Source organism: Sparus aurata, chromosome 13 (genome assembly GCF_900880675.1).
Source record: "Sparus aurata chromosome 13, fSpaAur1.1, whole genome shotgun sequence".
In the NCBI taxonomy this organism is placed as follows: Eukaryota; Metazoa; Chordata; class Actinopteri; order Spariformes; family Sparidae; genus Sparus; species Sparus aurata.
Genome location: NC_044199.1, coordinates 25,030,965 through 25,050,984, shown reverse-complemented (window position 1 = coordinate 25,050,984; position 20,020 = coordinate 25,030,965). Strand labels below are relative to the sequence as shown.

The window sequence follows — 20,020 nt, the reverse complement described above, 5'->3', positions numbered from 1 at the left end:
TTTTCTCAGGTAAACTGGATGGGTTGACATCCCTTCACTGTCAGACGGTTTCCTCCTGAGCATCACAAGAACAGCCCATTTTCCAAAATGGGACAGAGCCAATATCAACTGATGAGAACAATAACAACCTGCCCAGAGTCAGTATATTTTCAGCTTCCCTCGAGTCTGGTTATTGTCAGGTGTGACAGCATGAATTACCATTTTTTATGCAAACACAGAGATGAGGACACACAGCTGCGTTATTTTAAATTATACTTTATTTCATATAAAAACAAAACAATGAACAAATAAATTAGATATTTCTAAAATAATTCTCTCGAGGAAATGTTTAAGAACGTTGTGATTGTTTGCTGTTTGTATCCGGGAGAAGAGCAGATAGCTGGAATGTAAAGATGCAAATGTTTCTGGACACTTTGTGGGTGTAAATGTGGAGGCTTCAGTCCAAAATGAGATTTCCATCAGAGACACCAACTGTCACAAGATGATTGACAGCTTGAAATGCAAACAAACGAGTAGAGAAGACACATGAATCCTTCGAGAACAAAATGGTTTTACAGAGAAAGAGAAGGCGATGATGCATTTGGAGCATTTTGGAATGAATCCCTCCATGTTTCCTTGCACTTCTGAATATTTGAAAGACTAAAAGGACCAGAGAGTTAAGGCAAAATACAACTGGTGATGCAGGAGACTGACTGAGAGCACATTTTGGACCAACATCTGTAAGCTGGATGTAGCAAACTTTCTTGACAGGACTGATTGTACAATTTGATCTCAACTGTCAATGGTTATCTTGTTTGTGTCTCAATTGTTTGTCCTATGGTCGGATCGAGGAGGTGGACTGGGACTCAGTTTGCATTTTATCCCACAGGGGAATTTTCTGCAGCTGGTCCTGGTGGCAGTGGCGGAGTGGCGAATCTGAATTAAGATTTGTAATTTAAAAGATGGTGGCCATGGGGATAAAGATAGGGGCATTTGGGAGAGAAGAGGACACATTACCATTATAAGAGCCTCTTCATTTGCACACAAGCCCAAGCTATCCCCACACCACCACCCCCCAAAACTCCCTCTGGTCCATAGTCACACCCATTAAGCCTGCAAAGCCTTCATTGTCCGGCCAGGCTGCAGACCTGAGGACCCCTCGCCAACAGATTGGGCTGGGTGAAGGGTTACAGCCAGACAAAGGAGGGTCCCTCCCCCTTCTCCTTTATTTGAAATCAATCACACTGGCTTTCACATTCAGTGTCTCCCCTCTCCTTGTCAGCAATGACAGTGGGCTTGGGCCAGCTCCCTAACAGAGTCCCCATGTTGAATCGTCAGTCCCACCCTGGACACCCCGGACACACTGTCTCTGACAAAGTGGTCATGTAGGCAAAGACTACAGTTGTTGGAGGAAGACCACGTGATGTTATCTCAAAGTTTACCAGGTTGTTGTTACCTGTTAATGAGCCTGTCTCTTGACCTTTGAATCTAAGAAATGCATTACAGTTTGTGAGATCAAGACATTTTGGTGGTTTTTGTCCAACAACAGCAACAATTACTGTGCTCCTTCGGGTTTTTAACCACAAATTGTTAAGTTGGGCTGGAGGTCGAAGCAGTTGGAGGGTTTCATTCCAAACGTTCCCAAGATTGAGCCATCTTTAAAGGCCCAATCTATACATTTTTGACCACATTGATTATAGGTTTGAGTTGTCAAAAAGAGGGAAATGTACATTGTCTCAAATACATGGTGCTTTTTCCAAACTGTTTACAATATTTTTAACACCATCTACTGTTTGTTTGTGGTTTTTGAGTGTCTGCAAAGTTGTATTTTAATTTTTTTTTAAATTACATTTGAAAGATAATTGGAAATCATATGGTCTAAATTGTTGGTATTTTGGAATGAAACCTGAACATGAAGACAGTGTGACAGCTGTGACAGGTTTGGCACTTGAAACACTTTAAATTCCTCTTTTCCTTTCGCCTCCAATAACCTTCATTTTTGTGTCATTCAGAATAATTTATAAAAGGCAATCGTCTTTTTGTCCTTGATATGTACATACAATATTTTAATATTCTAATATATTCACAGGAAATCATAAATTCAGGCACTTTGCTGCCGCTACAGCAACTTCTTAGCACAAGAGATCCTGAGATTTAAGACTTTTTTTTCTTTTTAAATAAGCAACACAAAAGTAAAATAATCTTATATAAAGAGATTTATATTTAACAATCACTTTCTTCTTTTTTTATTATAGCAAAATAAATCCTTTTTTTTTTTTTTTTTTTGTTAAAATGTCTTTATCACAGAGGTTTCAAGCCCTGGTTTTGGGTAGAGTTTGTGTGAGGAGATCATTGTCCATCGCCTTTCTAAAGGAGAGTTGATCAAAGAAAGCATTTCGAGGTGTTTTGCGTACCAGGGTCTCTTCTGTTGGCTTTAGTGCCGCAGTTTTTTCCAACGTAACAACTGTTCTTGGGCACAGTGCTGGAGCTGATAATCTGGAGTACCACAATGTGTTTGTCCTCGTTTCTTCTGCCAACAATGGAATGTTTTTCTTCAAACCTTCACCGTGTAATGAAGCCCACCGGCCTCAGTGCTCCACATGCATACATGTGAGTCTGTGTGTGTATGTTAATGTGCGTGTATAAATGCCCTAATATGTTTAAGGGCTTTGTCTGGTGCCATAATGGAGGTCCAGTTGAAAACTTGCAGGTGTGCACCCTTAATATGACTGCCAGTAAAACCCTTGTAGTGTTGTGTTCATGTCGGTATTTGTATGTCTATCGGAGGGCCGTCTTGAGGTCTATCCTTGAGCGCACATCCTGGTAGCCCAGGAGACAGGGGTCGGTGGACAAGGCATCGTGAGTGAAAACAGAGTCATTGTCGGAGGAGCAGGAGCTGGACGTGTCCTCACATGACGGGGAGTATTGCTCAAAGGGTGTTGACAGATCCAAGTACTGAGGGGAGAGAGGAAGTTTAGAAATAAGAGAAATGTTCTATGCAGAAACAGAAAAATAAACAAACCCACAGACAAATGTGTGTTAAATTGGCAGTAAAAACAGTGGAAATTGAATTTGGTGTCCACTGCAAAATGGATGCAGATGGAGAGAACTGGAGCCATCATAGTTTTAGACCACCACATCAGTTTTGAATTGGTCAATCTGAAGCCAAGAACTTTCTGTGTTTAAGTAGGAACCAACAAATTAATCACATGCTGACACATCTGCCAGTGATGGTGCATGGGTGAGTATTTGGTGAAAAAGGCTCCTTGCTCCATGTAGCCAAACAAAGTTTAATTTTGTTGTTTGTAGTTTATAGACACTGAATTCTGCTCTCCATGGTGAAGACATCTGGACAGCAGATTGGGAAAGAGGAGAAGAAAAGGAAAAGATATGTATCTGCTAGAATGTGTTTTAAACTCACCTCATCAGAGATGGACAGCAGTACTTTGTCCAGCTCCTCTACCAGCTGTTTGAAGGTTGGTCTCTGGGTGGGAACAGCATGCCAGCACTCACGCATCATCATGTAGCTATGGAGACAAAAACAAATCACGCACAAGAATTAACTCTACAATCTAGACCAACTTACACAAGGTACTGAAGATTTGCTGATGAAAGTAGTGTAGATTTAAAGAATAGGACTTCCAGCTTACAGTTCATGTGTGCAGTTGGAGGGTTTGTCCATGCGGTGTCCTTCCTTCAGCAGCTTAAAGAGCTCCTCAACAGGGATACCTGGGTATGGTGAGCCGCCCAGTGTGAAGATCTCCCACATCAGTACCCCAAAAGACCACCTGAAAGGAGGGAAAGACAAAATTCATGGTCAGGACACTAAATCACTTCGTTGAGATGTTAGCCTGATGGAAATAATTACAGGCACACGGAGGCCATTTTCCCCAGATATCATGCACAAATCTTTTATTGCCGTTTCACATTGTAAATCCTATACAAGGAATCTGAAAAATTGTTAGCATTCCACCGTCCCTGGTAGATCAGCAACTGAAAAGACAACAGATGGTGAAAATCCAGAGGGACACTGGGCTGTATTTCAAGGTAAACCCACATATTTGATAATTTTCCGTAAGCTAACATTAGCATTCAACCACTTCCTAGCCAACCTTACTTTTTAATTGTATTCCATAATACAACATGAAAGGCATGAATTAATTCTAATAAAACAACACAAATGTTGTGCATGTTTATTTAACTCAGTAACATCTGCTAGAAAGTGGTAAATGTGTGGTTAATCTTTAAGAATCTGATAAACCGTTATCCTTTTACAACTTCTTAATTGATCAGCGACTGAGAAGATGATGGACAGTGAAAACCCTGAGAGACATCAGGTCATATTTCAAGGTAAAACAACATATTTTAAAATCCATTAGCTTACATTAGCATTCACCACGTCCTAGCTAACGCAACTGTTTTATAAGACAATTAAACAATAACATCAGCCAGGAGGTGGTTTCATGCTACCATTAGCTGTTTACTCACAGAAGATAATGGATTATTAAATGTGTTGTTTAACCTTGAAATATGGCCAATATCACAACAGATTTCTACTGTCTATCAATGTTTGTGTTTGTTGATCACTTCAGAAACAGTGACATGATTTCCCTATGTTTATATGACTTGCAACCTTAAACACAGCATTATGACGTCTGTGTGGCAAATGGCCGCGGTATGACTATGGTCTGTTGGGTTTTAAGGGAGTTGCTGAGAACAGTTAGATGAGGTTTTAAAAGGTTTTTCAAAACACAGAGGAAGAGGATAAATAATTGGCGAGGCATTAAACAAAGTTTTCCTTTGTTCTACGCGTTGTCTTTCACCTGCCTTCATGTTTTCCTGCAGCGGTTCAGTATATGAGTAGTTGTACTTACACGTCGCTCTGGTGTGTGTAGACTCTGTCAAACAAGGCCTCTGGTGCCATCCACTTCACTGGCAGCCGTCCCTGCAGTGCAGACATGAACACGTTAGAGCTCCACCTTCACTCACCACAGCAACACACTTTTCATCACAACACATTTTTCTTTCTCTCTCGCTCTGTTTTTCTGCCACATCCTAACTCTCTATGCTCCCTTATTCCTCCCCCTCCTCCCTCCTTATCTCCCCCTCTTCTCTAATTAAGCCCCATTAAGCTTGCTGCCAATCAGAGGAAAACATCAGACATCTGTCCTGAGGAGTATTAAAGCTGTGAATGGAGCGCAACAGAAGGAACCTAGCTGAGGAAGAGACATGTTTACAACCAGCCTCCACTTTAACCTTTTAACAATACAAATATCTGCATGTGAAGATACTGTTTGATTTTGCTTTTAACACCTTCTACTTGACTAACATTTAAGTATACTCCTTCTACCTGAGTAGGGTTTGCCAAAAGTTACTCTAAGTTAATTGCTGTAAGATTTGTGACAAATCAATAAGTCACATCACAAACTGTGGAAGATTAAAGGAAGAGTACTTATTAGTCAGAGGAGAGAAAAGTGATTCTTGAAAATATTCTGTTGGAAACTGTAACTCACGTTGGTGGTTTTCTTGTAGTAGTCGATCTGGTGGACTCCTCTGGCCAGGCCGAAGTCAGCGATCTTCATCACATTGTCTTCAGTCACCAGAACGTTTCTGGCTGCCAAATCTCTGTGGATGCACTGCAGAGAGAGAAGAGAGAGAATTAAAGAGTGACACAAAACCCTTAAGTGAGCTTAAGGCCAACTGCTGGGTCTCTAGATTAGAAGATTAGCATAAGTTTAAATAGTGCTGATTAATGGGCTCAGAGATCTATCATTGCTCTTACTTTGGCAAATGTATAAATTCACAGTTTTAACTATATAATCGAGTGCTCTTTTTGACTTGTGACACAACATGTGCTTGTCTGTTCCAGGCCGTGGTTTGAAGCTTTCATGTTCAAAACACAGAGTTTGGGGAGGTAGAAATGATTCACTGCAGATTTTCTCCAAAAATGAAAAGACTCAGACGTCTAAAGTCAACACGGAGTGCCTCATTTTAGTGAACGCAACAAAATTAAAATGTCTTTATATAGAAACCCGGGAGTTTGAAGTAAAAACAACTCTTTGGGAGGAAAAAAGAAAGGCACTGTTTGCCCACATTGAATGGATGTCATTAAGTTTATTTTGGTTTTCATTCGAAATAGACGTGGGATTTGTGGGGATGTGCGAAACGAACCAGCCTCGGTTTGTGGGTCTCCCCATAATGGAGGGTTAGTTTCAGGCTCCTGCATTCTTAGAAGGCCGGAGAGCCAGAAACCTGATGCCTACACCCAGACGACGGCTCTGCGGCCTGTTTGCTAACAGATTTATGGCAGCACTAAAAAGGACAAAGCCTTGCGACGGAGGGGACGGACAGATGGATGGAGAAGAGTAAACAGGACTGAAGCTGTGGCAGCTTTCTGCTCAGGAATGCCTGTCTGAGACACCGGCTGGCAGACAAAGAAACATGTTGATAAGAAGCACACAGACAGAGTGCATGCTGGGTAAATGAAAGGAAGAGAAACATGGGGGGTGGGGGTCGGAAGAAAAGAAAGAAAGGGGCACAGAGAAATTGGGGATCGGAAAGAGAAAGAAGAGAAGGGGAAGGCTGTCTGGACCGAAATCATCATCTGAAGGCCAAGTGCTCAAATCCAAAAACACTGAATTACACGAGATAATCACAATTCCCTTTAAGTCAACACAAAAGGTTGATATTACAGCCTATTAAGGGCTTATACAGCTCATGAAGTCTACAAATGTTAAGTACTTTGGTATTTAGCTTTCATTTTGTGGCCTGCTCAGAAACACAGATATATTTTATTGTAATGAGGTCTGATGATACGGAAACATCCTTTATGGGTCTGAGGCTTGCAGTGTTCCACTCATGCGTATAGAAAAAACCAAATTTGTCGGACCAACAGTATAAAATGTGAGGATGTTACATTTACAAGGATATAAAACAGAGACAAACAGAAAAACCTAACGTTATCGATGGGTCTAGGGTTAGGGGTTTGCAGCCATGAAACACCAGAGATTCAGATTCTTCTACTGCTACCAGGTCTTTCCTCTCTTTAAAGTCAACATACCCTTTTTGAGGCAAGGTACTCCATTCCTCTGGCAACCTGGTAGGCACAGGACAGCAGGTCTTTGAAGGTGAGCTGCTCTTCAGGCACCTTGGTCACATCAAAGGTGTAGTCCATGCCTGGGGGTCGCCGGGCACGCAGGTACTCCCTCAGACTGCCTTTGGATGCGTACTCCACCAGGACATACAGAGGGCCTTGAGGGGGGTGAACAAAACAAGATGAAGGACAGGGTTGTTTCTATTGTTGTTTTAGCCTGGAGGCTTTGGACCACCATAGTTGAAACACTCACTAAATTAGGTTGTTGTGATTTACAATAAAAAGAGCGTTCGGGAGGGAGGTGAAGGAAAGGCTGTTGTTATTTTCTCTCCAAAAAGAGGGCGTGTGTGTCATAATTAGTGTTAACAAGAAGGAACCTGTCTTTTAATCAGTGCTCTAATCTGACTTGTCCAGGAGGAGATCCAACCTATTTACCCAAATCCTCATTTGTAGCAGGTTATGATGGATAGAAACGTCAAACAATAAAGGTTTAGTCAGAGGTCCGAAACTCACCGTCCTGGGTGCAGACTCCGAGCAGGTTGATGATGTTCTTGTGTTTGTCCATCACCTTCATCAGCTCCATTTCGGAGATGAGGTCTGCAAGATCTTTGTCTGTGGCGTCATCTGATGGAACAGATATGTCTCATTTAAGAAAATCATGTCCCACAGACAGCTCCCTAGAGTTATTCTCGTGTCTGTATCATTTCTTCCTTACCTTTGAGCATCTTGACCGCCACAGTAGTAGCCTGATCTGGACAGTCCTTGTTGATGCCGTAGGCCTCAGCTCTGACCACCTGGCCGAAGCAGCCTTCTCCTAGAGGTTTGCCCAGCGTCAAACTAGAGAGGGAAAGAGAGTTAGCGAAAAAAAGAATGTCCAAAGGAAAACTGTACAAATCCATAATTTGGGGCTCTGGTTTCTTGAAACATGGGTTTGTTTGAGCCAAAAATGGGTTGCGGGCATGTTTCCTTTTAGGTCTCCACATGATGCGAAGGCTGCAGTGTTGAAACGAGTCAGGATCTTTGAAGCCAAACTAAACTTAGTGAAGAAATACTCTCTTTGTAAGGGGCAGAACTTTTTAGTTAACTCTGTGTTAACTCAACACTCAGGTGTCTTTCCTTTACAAAATATAATCAAGTGATTCTAAATTGTAGATGACTTACTTCTCTCTGGGGAACTCCCAGTCTGGGTCGTAGGGCAATTCAAACTCCATGACTCCAGCCAGCATGGGAGAGCAGCTGGACGAGAGGCGAGCCACCCTCATGAGCGATGCGCTGGACTTTCCTGAAGAGTTGGACTCCACCGAGTACTGAAGGAAAAGATCCAGAAAAGGAGAGTTACTTTTCAGCCTTTAGGAACATAGGAAGGTTGCTCTGAACACTTTTGCGACCAGATGTGATCGCACAACATAACACTGTACGAAATTTCAAGCATGCCCTGCCTTAAAGGTAGGAAAGGCGATTCTGAAGAAAGATAGTCAATTGTTGAGTCTCATTTCCAGGTAATCAAATACTGATGCTTTTGGTTAGAAGAATTAACTATGTTTATACAGAATTGCATTCCCTACCTTTGAGTCATAGTCGCCAAAACAGCTGTGAGAGAAAACAGATTTAAGTTCCCCGTACCTGTCTGCGAAGAGGAAACTTGGAGAGCTTCTGGACAGGGAGGGCGTCAAACGGTTCCCTTCTTGGGTGGACCTGCATTCGACACAACACCACGATGACGATGGCCATGATCAGAGCCAGGAAGCCACAGGCATAGATGATGATGTCTGTGTACTTGGTCTCCATGCTGTCCATAGCTACTGCGGCTTCCTCTTCTACAGGAGGAGAGTAAAGGGTTAGAGTTAGTCACGGCCAAGTTATCACTCACTACATCATTTTCTGACAGTTTAGAGGCACAATAACTGAATCACTTAGCCTGAAGTCTTTTTCTTTACCTGAGATGACAGTGAGCCAGGCGGACTGGTGGGCAAATCCGATTGAATTTCCCGCCAGACAGGTGTACTCTCCTGCATCCTCCATGGTGACTTGGGACAGGTAGAGTACCTCCACCTCTGACATGTTGAGACTACCAGTCTGCACAACACAGATGCAGGAAAAGTTGCATAAACAGTAAGTATACAACAATCATAAAGCTACCACTTCTCTTACTAGTTCCAGTTGTATTTGCTCTTTTAAGAACACCTGTAAACCAACTGCTAAGACACCAACCTTGAGGATCTGAACGTATGGCGTCCCATCAGAACCGTAACGGCTGCCGTTCCTCTCTATGTGTTTGAGCCACTGAATGTGAGGCTGGGCATCACTGTATACCTTGCAGTGGAACTGGACGTCACTGCCCACAACTGCTGTAGTGTTGGCGGGTAGACCGGCCTGAAGGATCGGTCTGTGTGGGGAACGCTCTGTATCAGGAAAAAGTCAGAGGAGAGTTGATCAAAGTGAGCATTAAACTCCAGATAAAGCAGTCATAGTTTAAAGGATTTTTCTTCTCCTAAGGGCTACAGTTCAGAGGTGATTCAGGGATTTACTGATCTACATTCTGTCTCACAACAACCCCTTCCAACAGGATGCAGGCAGGACAAAAACATCCAGATATTTGGCCGTTTCACAGCTGGCAAACATGGCTGCTTTGTAAACAGATGTCTCAAAGTGCCCAACAGTTGTCGCTGTTACTTATAATTTGTTTATATGCTGGCAAAAGAGCAGGAAATGTCATTTTGAGATGAAAATCCATTCCATTAGCGTGGCTCTTTGTCAGCTGTTCGGTGGGCTGTCTTTGATCTGCGGTTACTCTCGCTCTCTGATCTCGTTAGTTGTCTCGTTAGTCCTCTCCCCCCGTTGATTGGGGACGGAAACTGACCCCGTGGTGGACAGACAGCGAACAAATGAACAAACAAACCGCAATAATCCTCGATCCCCTGTCACAGGTCAGGTAGAAAACTGGTGTGGATGCCTGACCGTCCACATCCTGCCTAGAACGACCGATGCCAGGCGCCCCCGTCACCTTCTGCCCACCCCCCACTTATCCCCTCCCTCAGACTGGAGGCTTTTATTTGAACGCTTGATGCTTTTTCCACAAGTCCTAACAAATAACTGTTACTATTTCTGCCATCAATCTACTCAGCCAGATCAGGTTTTAAGAATAATCTTTGAACTGCTTAACAGATTCAATTCAGTAATTTAAGCAGAAACAAAGACACACACTTGCAATCCACACATTCATGACATACCCAGGACATCGAGGACGTAGCTGTGAGTGATGGAGCCATATTTGTTATCCACCACACAGGTATAGTTTCCTCTGTCTGAAGGCACGACACTCTCCATCACCAGGCTCCAGTGCTGGTGTCTCAGCTGGCCAAGGAAACACAAAATATATAATAAAATAAAATAAAGCGTGAATAGGAGAGATAGGCTTTGCCAGATCATTCAATTTAACCTTTAGTCTTATTTAGACTTCAGGAGACAACAAACAGCTTCCATCCTCACCTTGATGCCCCCGATGCGATGCTCTCCTCTGAATTCCCGCCCATTCTTGAGCCAGCGGATGCTCGGCATGGGGCTGCCCATAGCTGGACACCGAAACTTCACAGTGTTCCCTGCAGGCACAGCGTACAGCTTCTTCTCCATACGCTGGGTGTGGGTCCAATAGGGACCTGCATGGACAAAGACCAGTCAATGAGCTGTTAGCCAGGATGCTCTGATGAAGCCTGGAGGTTCATCAAGGATTGCAGCTGCTAAGCAAACCAAACAACACACCTCTGGAGAAGTAAACCTGGTCATTTTCGATCTCAGCTGATGAGTCCTCCAAGCCGTTATCCTCATCATCGTCACCTGACCCCAATGAGTCTTTAAACGTAACAAATAAAGGCAAGTTCAGTCGAATCTGCAGTTCAAAACCTGAAGCTAATCAGTTAGCTGTCGGCTAAATAAAGCCAACATGTTTGTGTCCTAACCTGCCACAGTGATCGTGAAGTTCCTCACAGGCTCTTTGGTTCCCCGGAGAACACAAACATAAACACCCGAATCCTCGTAAGTTACGTCCGTGATCTCCATGATGGTGCCGCGGATCTGTATGCGTGGCGTGGGCAGAACCCGGGCTCCCTCCTTGTACCAGTTAACCGCCATGCCTGGCCGGCTGCTCATGTCACAGCGCAGCTTCAGGACATTGCCTGGCTCTAATAGAAGATGCTCTGTTGTGTCTTCACTCAGGTCCTCGAGAACATCTGTGGAAACATTAGTGCAGAAGGTGTCAGCATGCTGCGGTGGAGGATATTTCCTTCTCAGCTTATTCTTCTTGTTTCTCGAAGTTTTATCTCTTGCCTTCTTTCAGTCAGCAATACTTCATCTTCCCTTTAAACCAAGAAGCCACCCCGTCAACTATGACCTTCAGCTCTTCAACCCCTTTATCTCCTATCCTCCCCACAAACACACACACACACAATGAAATCACCATGGAGACCAGGAGGCCTAACCCTCCTCCTCTTCCACCCCCCCCCCATCCCCCCCTTCTCCTCACACTGCAAACAGACTCCCTTCACTTGCTCACTCCAGAAAGAAGAAGAAAAGAAACATGGAGGAAGAGGGATTGAAGCTAATGAACATGTTGCAGCGTGACAGTGGACAGAGAGTAAATCTGAGGGGCGGTGAAGGTTCACTGCAGATCTAAGTGAGTGAAGGAAGGAGAGAAGTTCATTCCAGGCAGGGGAGGAGGACGCCGGCATATGAGAGCACACTGATGGGCGCCATACCATCCTCAAGCGTAAAAGCAGTATGTTTTAAAATATCTTAATTACATCATTTTAAAGGATTGTGACTGAAACATTTTGTGGATCTACCGTGGTCACACATTTTGCCCTGCACCATAAAGACGTTACTGTACCTGGGGGGATCTCAGCAGTGACCAGTTCCACAGTTCGTGAAATGATGGTACCTGTGCAAGGGAAAAATTGTAATGGTGATTGGCCTGAAAGTCACAAAGAAGCACAAAAACTAACAAGCTGGATTGCTGTGATTATAAGTGTGCCTTACCAGGCAGGACTTCCAGCCAAGCTGACTGCATGGCCTGCACCGTCTGTCCCGCATGGGTGTTTTCAGCCATGCAGATGTACTCTCCTGCATCCTCCAGTGTGATGTTGGACAGATGCAGTGTGTTTAGTTTTGATGCATTGCTCTGCAGGGCCTTCATGGAGGAAAGACACATGTTTTAATATGATGAGGACAGAAACAAAACATAGTCTGAGTAGATTTCTCTGTCTAATTGTTTCTGTTCTCACTGTCAGGGCTCTGAGGCGAGGCTGTCCTTCCTGGCTCCAACCCGATGGGCTGGCCTCCGTCTTCAGCCACTGCACCTTCGTTGATGCTGGCCGGTGGACTTTACACACCAGCTTCACTCGACCGCCCACCAATGCTGTTGTGTTTTCTGGGTAACCTGGTACGATCAGAGGCCTGGAGACCCGAAGATCTAGGTAACAAAAAGGATGATATTTGGTCAACTTTTCCTCTAAATGATTCAAATTTACTACGAAACTAAAACACTGTCTTTAAAAAAAGAAAAAATAGAAAAGATTTTAGATGTCATAGTATGTTTTTCATTGAATAAAGGAGTCTGGACTCTTCACAAATGTCCAAAACACACCCTGGTGGTTTCAATTTACCTCAGAAAGGTCTGGCAACAGAAGTACACCATGGTCCTTAACAACCACTGTCATTTAATGCGACCAGGAACTGGCGATAGAGTGCCCTGATAACCCGGCAACTATCGTGTCATCATCAGCCACAGTGCCATCCATTCAGTGGGTCACTCGCCCATTTACGCGCTCGCCCACTCACTTGTTGGAGCATATGTGCACCCTGGCCAGGGACCTCGCTCGCTGCTGCTCAGTCACTCAGAACGAGCAATTTTCCAGGGCAATTTTCTGTCTGATTGCTTCCTGCAAGTGCTTAGTGAAAAGGCAATCTGTTCCCTTGTCGGAGTGAAGTGCTGCCTTTTTTTCTAATCGCTCAGAGTACATGTAGAGGTAATGCTTTCAGGGAAAAAAAAAACTCTTTTACAACGCTATAAGTGGAAAATCAGAAACAGTGATTAGTCAAAGCAGCCAAAGGGAAAAACAAATTAAAAGAAACATCTTGATGGCTGGTTATAAGGTGAACACACTCATCACTTAATCTGTATTCAAGTTCAAAACATGAACAACATGAGATCCGAACAAGCCGCTCATTTTCATCTAATGGGGCAGATTTGAACACAGTAAAACAGTCAGCGGTAAATCACAGCGGCGGACACACAGCCATGCTAATGAACTTCCAGAGACAGGGATGGTGCCCCATAGTTGAACTCGCGGCAGAGTGTGAATTGTCACCCAGAGGCGAGGGGGCAAACAAAACACAACACAACACAAACAAACCGCCCGGCCAGTGCGAGCCAGCCAGTCAGCCAGCCAGCCGGCTGGGCTGGCAGCAGAGCCCTCTGCGGAAACCGGCTAGGACAATGAAGAGCTTCATGTCCTGAACTGGGAACAGAGCAGCAGAGCATCCAATACGTACTGTCAGTTTAGTTTTGTCAGATCATGTCGCAGTAATTTATTTGTTCCTGATCGCCAAGGTCAAGAATGAACCTTCAAGCTCAACGGCACAGTTTTAAACCTGCCTGTGACTGATTCCTTTGAAATAATTTGCTCATATCATAGGATTTGAAAATGCATTTATGTCATACTGTGTTCTGCGATCATTCATTCTCTGTTAATACACCAGTTAGTGAGTTAGCTGCTCACTCAGTCGTCCAACTCTGTCTGTAGGCAGCTCTGGACTGAGCGCTCTCTTTGACCAGCAGATGCACTCCCACTCATTCTGCGTTGTGATCAAAGCAAAAGATGGCATTTGTTGGCACATGATCTTCTCCTTAATGCTGCAGATGGCTCACTGTCATTGTGAAATCAAACAATTAACAGCCTTGTCAGTTTATTGTGATTCTATCAAAAAAAGCTACATAGTTTTCTTCAGGAAAAGACTGTTTTTGGTCTGTAAATCTTAACATCACATAACAGCTGATCGGCTGCGTAAATTTCGAGCAGCCAAAAGACCAGCTGGAGCACAAATGAAAGCTATACTCAGTCTTTATCCTCTGTAATGATGTGGCAGAAAACAGGGACTTAAAATAAGTTTTCCGGGGGAAGAAATAGAAAAAGCCCTGTCTGATCCCTGCATTTAGCAGCACAGTTAGTAACATTATATGTGTAATTATATTTGGAGCATGTTGTAATTTATTTTCTCTCAGAGCTATTCTCAAATTAGCAACACAGAGGCAGAGACTGATTTAAATCGATTAATAAGAGATAAAAGCTTTGGGGATGATCTGAAAAACAAACTCTTGATTTTCATCATAAATGGAAAGTCTTTGTGTCTGCGTCTTGTCTCTACGGCAGAGACTGACTGACCCTGCCTGCCCACCCTGTCAGGAGTGTGAGCTGTGCATTGTGGGTCCCTCTGACCCTCATCACCTCTTCTCAGTTGGACTCGTCTTCAGGGAGGTGGGACTCTCTTTTCACTCCTTTAACTGACATAAAGCGGGAGTTTATCTTTTTCTTTTTGATCATCTCTGTCTCCTCTCAGTTATTGAGGATTACGACAACTGCTTCTGTGTTTAATTTGACCCATAGAGGCTGAAACTACGCCATAATTTGTGTCCATTTTCTTTTTAAATCGCTAAGTGGCTGTAGAAAATTACTCTCCTTTCCACCTGTGGAGATTGAGGCTTGATTTTTATTTGACTTTGGTTGATGAAAGTGGATTCAAATGGGACTGCTTTTATGTGTGACTCTTTTTGAAACATAAAAATGGCAATACTGCCTCTACACCTGCACGTTTTACAAGCATAAGATCTCTCTGTTATCAATCCTCATTCGACTCTTTGCTCATCTGTCCTGTAAATAAACCTTAAAGGTTTTTGCCGGGCCTCCTCCTGCACATTGTCGTTTGAGCAGCAAGCCCCGACCGGCCTCCCTTAGCCCTGGAGTACAAAAGCGGGGCCACGGAGACAGAGATGAGAGACAGCTTCTGTGCTCGATGCCTTCGAGGAAAACAATCCACTTTGTCTTTCATCATTTCACTCCACACACATCATTGGAAAAATGTCACCCTAAAGACTTTTAATCTGGAAACTGATTCCCTTCACAGCAAAGAAGAAGTCAGAGAGTTTGTTCTTCAAAGATTACACTGAGTTACAACTTAAGATTTTACAGCTGACAATGACTGACTTTTTGCATTGGCTTCTGTTTGTAAAGCATGAATGAAAAAGCCCCTGCAGCCCCCCCTCTTCATCCTCTACAGCTGGCACGCAGCCAGGCAGATTTACACTTCCGAGCCTCAGGGCCTCAGGCGGATCAGGTAGCACAGTTTACGGCAGCAAAACTCTGAGAGCTTTTTTTTCCTTCCCTTCCTCGCTCCGTCCAAGACTCGACTACAGACTCTGTCATTTTTCCTGTCACCTTGACTTCCTCTGTGGTGGTGGCTGCCAAGAAACCAACACTTTCTAAGACCAGTCCTGTCCACAAACTGTCTGTGGATTCAAACCAGCAACCCTCCAGTCACATACATGCTTATTTAAACTTCACACAACACAAACCCATGAGAGCAAAGGAAGAAACAACTCAGGTCTTACCTTTGGTTCTTCCTTCCTCAATGGCCCTGCCTGAGACTCTGTCCATAAAACAGAGCAGGAGAACGCAGAACGTGCAGACCCTCGCCATCTTCTTGATGTGACGCATGTGTCTTGTAGTTAAAAGTCAGAAAAACAGGTTGGAAGCCTGGGATTGGCTTCACACTCTGCTCCCTGGCATTGGAAGCGTCAGAAATCCACAATGTCTCTAAATCTGGATCCTGTAGAGGCAAAGAAAGCACACAGGAGAAGGTTTACTCTTGATCAGAAAATTGATTTTCTGAAGAGGAGATTTTTGCTCAGTTTTAAACCAACACAAACGATTGTGCAGACGAACAGTTAAAGAGCCTGTTTAGACGGCGAGCAGCTGTATTCTTAACCAGATGTCCTGCTAACTGTCCCGCTCATCTGCCTTACATTGTCCAGGCTCTCCTGTGTCATGAATAAGGAGCAGGGCTGTTACAGCCTGTTGTTTGTCAATGGATGGCGCTCGGTCTGCCCCAGGATAATGGGCCCTTGCTAGAAAAACACTTGAAACTTGCCAGGAAGCGACAGAAGCTGAAGGAGCGGCAGAGGAGAGAGTCGACTGGCAGCTGATTAGACTTCAGGTTCAGGATGGAAAAATTGTGAAATGGGTGAATGTTCAGCAGGTCGTTTTGACCTTGATGCATTAAATTTGTCATGGTTTTAACTCTGTTCATTTAATGTTTTAACTGGGGTAAGATTTGGTCTTTCTCGTGCCTTAGCTTGGAAAATGTTCCTATGATTATATTCAGATCGGCATAGGAAATGTCAGAAAACAGCCTTCAGATCATTTGTTTTGTCTGACAAACAGTCCAAAACACTGAAAAGATTTAGTCAATTATTACAGAAGAGAAATAAGGTCAGAAAACCCCCCATGATTATGAAGTTGGAATAAGAGTTTATGATCTGATATTTGACTTTGGAGAATCTGTGTCAATAACCTGCAGGTGTTCGCACTGTTTCAGCTCTAACAGGAGCATGTTTTAACCTCAGGAAAATACAGTGTTAGTTGAAAAGTTAATCAGTAACGTGTAATTAACACAAAAGTGTAACAAATACCTCAATATCACCTGAATTCAAGAACAAAATGTTATTTAACTTCTCTTTATTATTTAAACCCTGTTATTATAAAGATATAAAGTACAGCACTGTCGCCAACTCATTCTGCAGACAAACTATAAACGCTGACAGCCTACAAGATTACTGAGGGAATAATACAGTTATGTTTCTGCCACGGTCGGGCCAACTGCGCCCAGGCGCCAGACCCCGGTGCGTGCGCTCCACGCATGCATGCCGCGCCCACACACACACACACACACACACACACACACACACCGTTTAAAGAACCAGCCTGCTGAATGAAACGTATTCTTTCTCAATTAAGGGCTGGAAAAAAAACGTTTTTCTCCTGCTGCTGCTAATTCCGCTGGCACGCCGCCTCGCTGCTGTTTAGCCGGAGCCAAAATACTTGTACTGTATTCTACCTTTCAGTCACTGTGGAGGCTTGTATTTATAATGTACTGCATGTTTCTGTCACATAAATCACACTCAATAAACCAGTCATGTATTGGTCTTAAACGGACCTTGTAGGTTATGATGAAGCCAAAAGCTGCCAAACACAAGTTAAACCTGTTAATATTTATATCATTCTATACTGGATGGTCAGTGTCTGCACATGTGTCTGACACATGGTGAGATCAGAAAAATGAAAATGAATGAATGCGCGACTCAAATTAGATGATTTCCTTGCAAAAGGTGTTTTTTAATTAACATAATTTTGGTAATATAACTATTGTATAACTATTACTATGTGTCATTTTTAATTATTTAAAGTGAAGGTTATTGTGATTTGTTGAGTTCAAACTCCGCAGTCTTTTCACCCTACAAATAGTCCATGTGGAAGGTTCAATGTCTAATGAATGACTTGTTTGGCTCTGCTTGTTGCAAAACACAACAAGTTTAACTTTGCCGCAGCTTCTCTTCTGAAATCTCACACTAAAGTCACAAATAGTGATTAGAGTGCTGGGTGAAGACATAGATCCACTGCCTTGTTTTAATGAATGTGCAGCTTTCTAGAGAATTACTGAAACAAATACAAACCTAGAATTCCCTCTCTAATGCAAAGATCTGAGGCTTACAGAAATTGAATATGAGGCCGTGTTCAGTAGTTTTTGGTCGTGATCTATCCCACACTGCTCAACGCCTGCAGAAAATGAATGAAACAACAACTCTCCAAGAACCTCCAGCTGTCTCCGTCTGTATTTCACCCACCTTTCCTCCTCCTCTGTCCTCGCAGAGATGACTGGCACCAGGGGAGAAATCACTCCTTGTCCCGGTCGACACGACTGAGTATTGAAATCCTCATTTGGAGCTTTTGTACGTCCTTTTCCAAAGCGGTCTGCGATTGAGCGGTTATCTGCTGTTGTTGTATCCGACTGAAAGCGAAGTCCAACTTATATATCCATCAAAACCAGTCCCCTGGAATAGGAACGACAGCTGCCGGGCTCTCCTGCTGGCCGGAGGGAAGGAGCTGTGTGTGTGATCCCCCTTCTGGGCAAAGTCCACTGCAGCCGGCCGCTCAGAGCGCTAAATCCATGGAGAAAAAACAAACACGGGCCGAGAACGTGGGTTGGAAAACTGTCCTTTCTCGCTATGAAAATGTTGAAAAAAGATCCGATGTGGCGAGGGAATAAGAAAATGAGTCGGGTGGTAAAACGTGCCCCGGTGCGTCTTTACGCAGCGCTGCTGCCAACTTCTCCTCTCCTCTCGGTGCGATCTGAGCTCTGCCGCTGAAACGTGGAGCTCAGCCTACCTCAGTCGGATTCCCTTTCACAGCAGAGAGCGAGGAGCGAGCGTCCTGCACACACCGACCCTCCAAGAGCACTCTGCTGCTCTCCGGACGGCAGGCACAACAACAATGGTCTGAGAGCGGCCAGGGGAGCAGGAGGAGGAGGGAGGATGGAGGAGGAGGGGAGGGAGAGGGAGAGGGAGAGGGAGGGGAGTGTGCGCTTCTGTTACCCCCACACACAAAAACACCCCCCATCCCTCCAAAGAGCTGGTAAATAAAACCCAAGAGCCTCTGCCTCTCCCTCCACAGAGCCCACAGCTCGGTAGAGTTGTCTGACATCACAACATTTAAGCTTTTCTGACTAAAACACACTTTTGACAGGGAGTCTCCTTCAATCAATCGCATAAATCACGTTATCAATACAGCTTTTTTTATGATGCCTTTATGCAAACAGCGCATTAAGGCCTCTTTAGCAGACGCGTTCAATTAGGCTGCGTTAGTGCGTGAATGCTGTGAATTGCCTCCACGTTTTAATTGCATCAGTAAAAGAACAAGACCCGGGTAATCCCATTAGCTGCAGCAGAGATTGGAGATCAACACTGCTTTTTCTTTCGTTCTTTTTTTTTCCTTTTTTTCATCAGATTAACTCTCAGAGACATTAAGGCTCAGAGAAAGAGGCATCATATGTTAATTTTGGGAAGAAATGTGAATTTTGAGTAATAACAAATCATAAAGTTAGAGTTATAAATTAGAGCAAGTTAGATCCATCTGAGATCAGCATACAGGGGAGGGAAAGAAAACAGCTGATGGTGACCAGGAGGCATGAAAACTCATCAACTTTCCCTTCAGTTTTCTTTACACATCAAACTCCACTTGGATTTTATACAAACATTTAAAAATGATCTCTTTTAATGCTTGAGCTAATAAAATCACGAAACAAGAATGAAAAAAGAAAAATCAAACATTTTTTTGTTTTCCAGAACAACACACTTGAACTTTTAACTCTGGGCAGTAACTTAAGTCAAGGGTCCAAGACATCATGTTTGTGTTGATATTAGATTAAGATTAAAATAGCTTTATTATTCAATTATAATATTTTATATCTGAGTGTCCATAAACTTATGGCCACATACCTTATCAAAAACAGAAAAGAAGGGTTGATTTACAGAAAACAATCAGATGTCTCTTTGGATGTATGTTTTTACTTTTTTTAAAATACAGAGAAAATAATTCAAATAATATCATCATATATCAATATTGTGCTCTATTTTGACCCGAGTTGGTTCTAAGTCATTCAAGTTTGCCAGCTAGCTAGCTTTTGTCCCTGGAAATGACCAGTGCTGTAAAACTGCACCAGTACATTTATTTCAGCCTCTGAGAGATCCTTCAGGATTATTGTTTTGCCTCTGCTGGACAGGTTTTATTGTGAAGACAGACTGGAAGCACTGGGGAGAGAGAGGGCAATCAGAACCTAAAAAAG

General features: G+C 43.5%; 1 protein-coding gene across 1 annotated transcript; it reads right to left on the bottom strand.

Moving 5' to 3' along the window:
• Positions 1-239: 239 nt before the first annotated feature.
• On the bottom strand, positions 240-18,654 carry fgfr4 (fibroblast growth factor receptor 4). The gene is made up of 21 exons (XM_030438762.1): positions 18,024-18,654; positions 15,732-15,949; positions 12,349-12,536; positions 12,104-12,254; positions 11,955-12,005; positions 11,029-11,298; positions 10,832-10,921; positions 10,562-10,728; positions 10,303-10,426; positions 9,284-9,474; positions 9,010-9,148; positions 8,696-8,889; positions 8,234-8,379; positions 7,788-7,909; positions 7,586-7,696; positions 7,040-7,230; positions 5,493-5,615; positions 4,854-4,924; positions 3,630-3,767; positions 3,401-3,506; positions 240-2,934 (listed from the first exon to the last, which is right to left on the bottom strand). Exons 2-21 carry the CDS (start codon positions 15,835-15,837, stop codon positions 2,758-2,760), a joined length of 2,856 nt encoding a protein of 951 aa, XP_030294622.1. The 5' UTR covers positions 15,838-15,949; positions 18,024-18,654; the 3' UTR covers positions 240-2,757.
• Between the last annotated feature and the right edge of the window lie 1,366 nt (positions 18,655-20,020).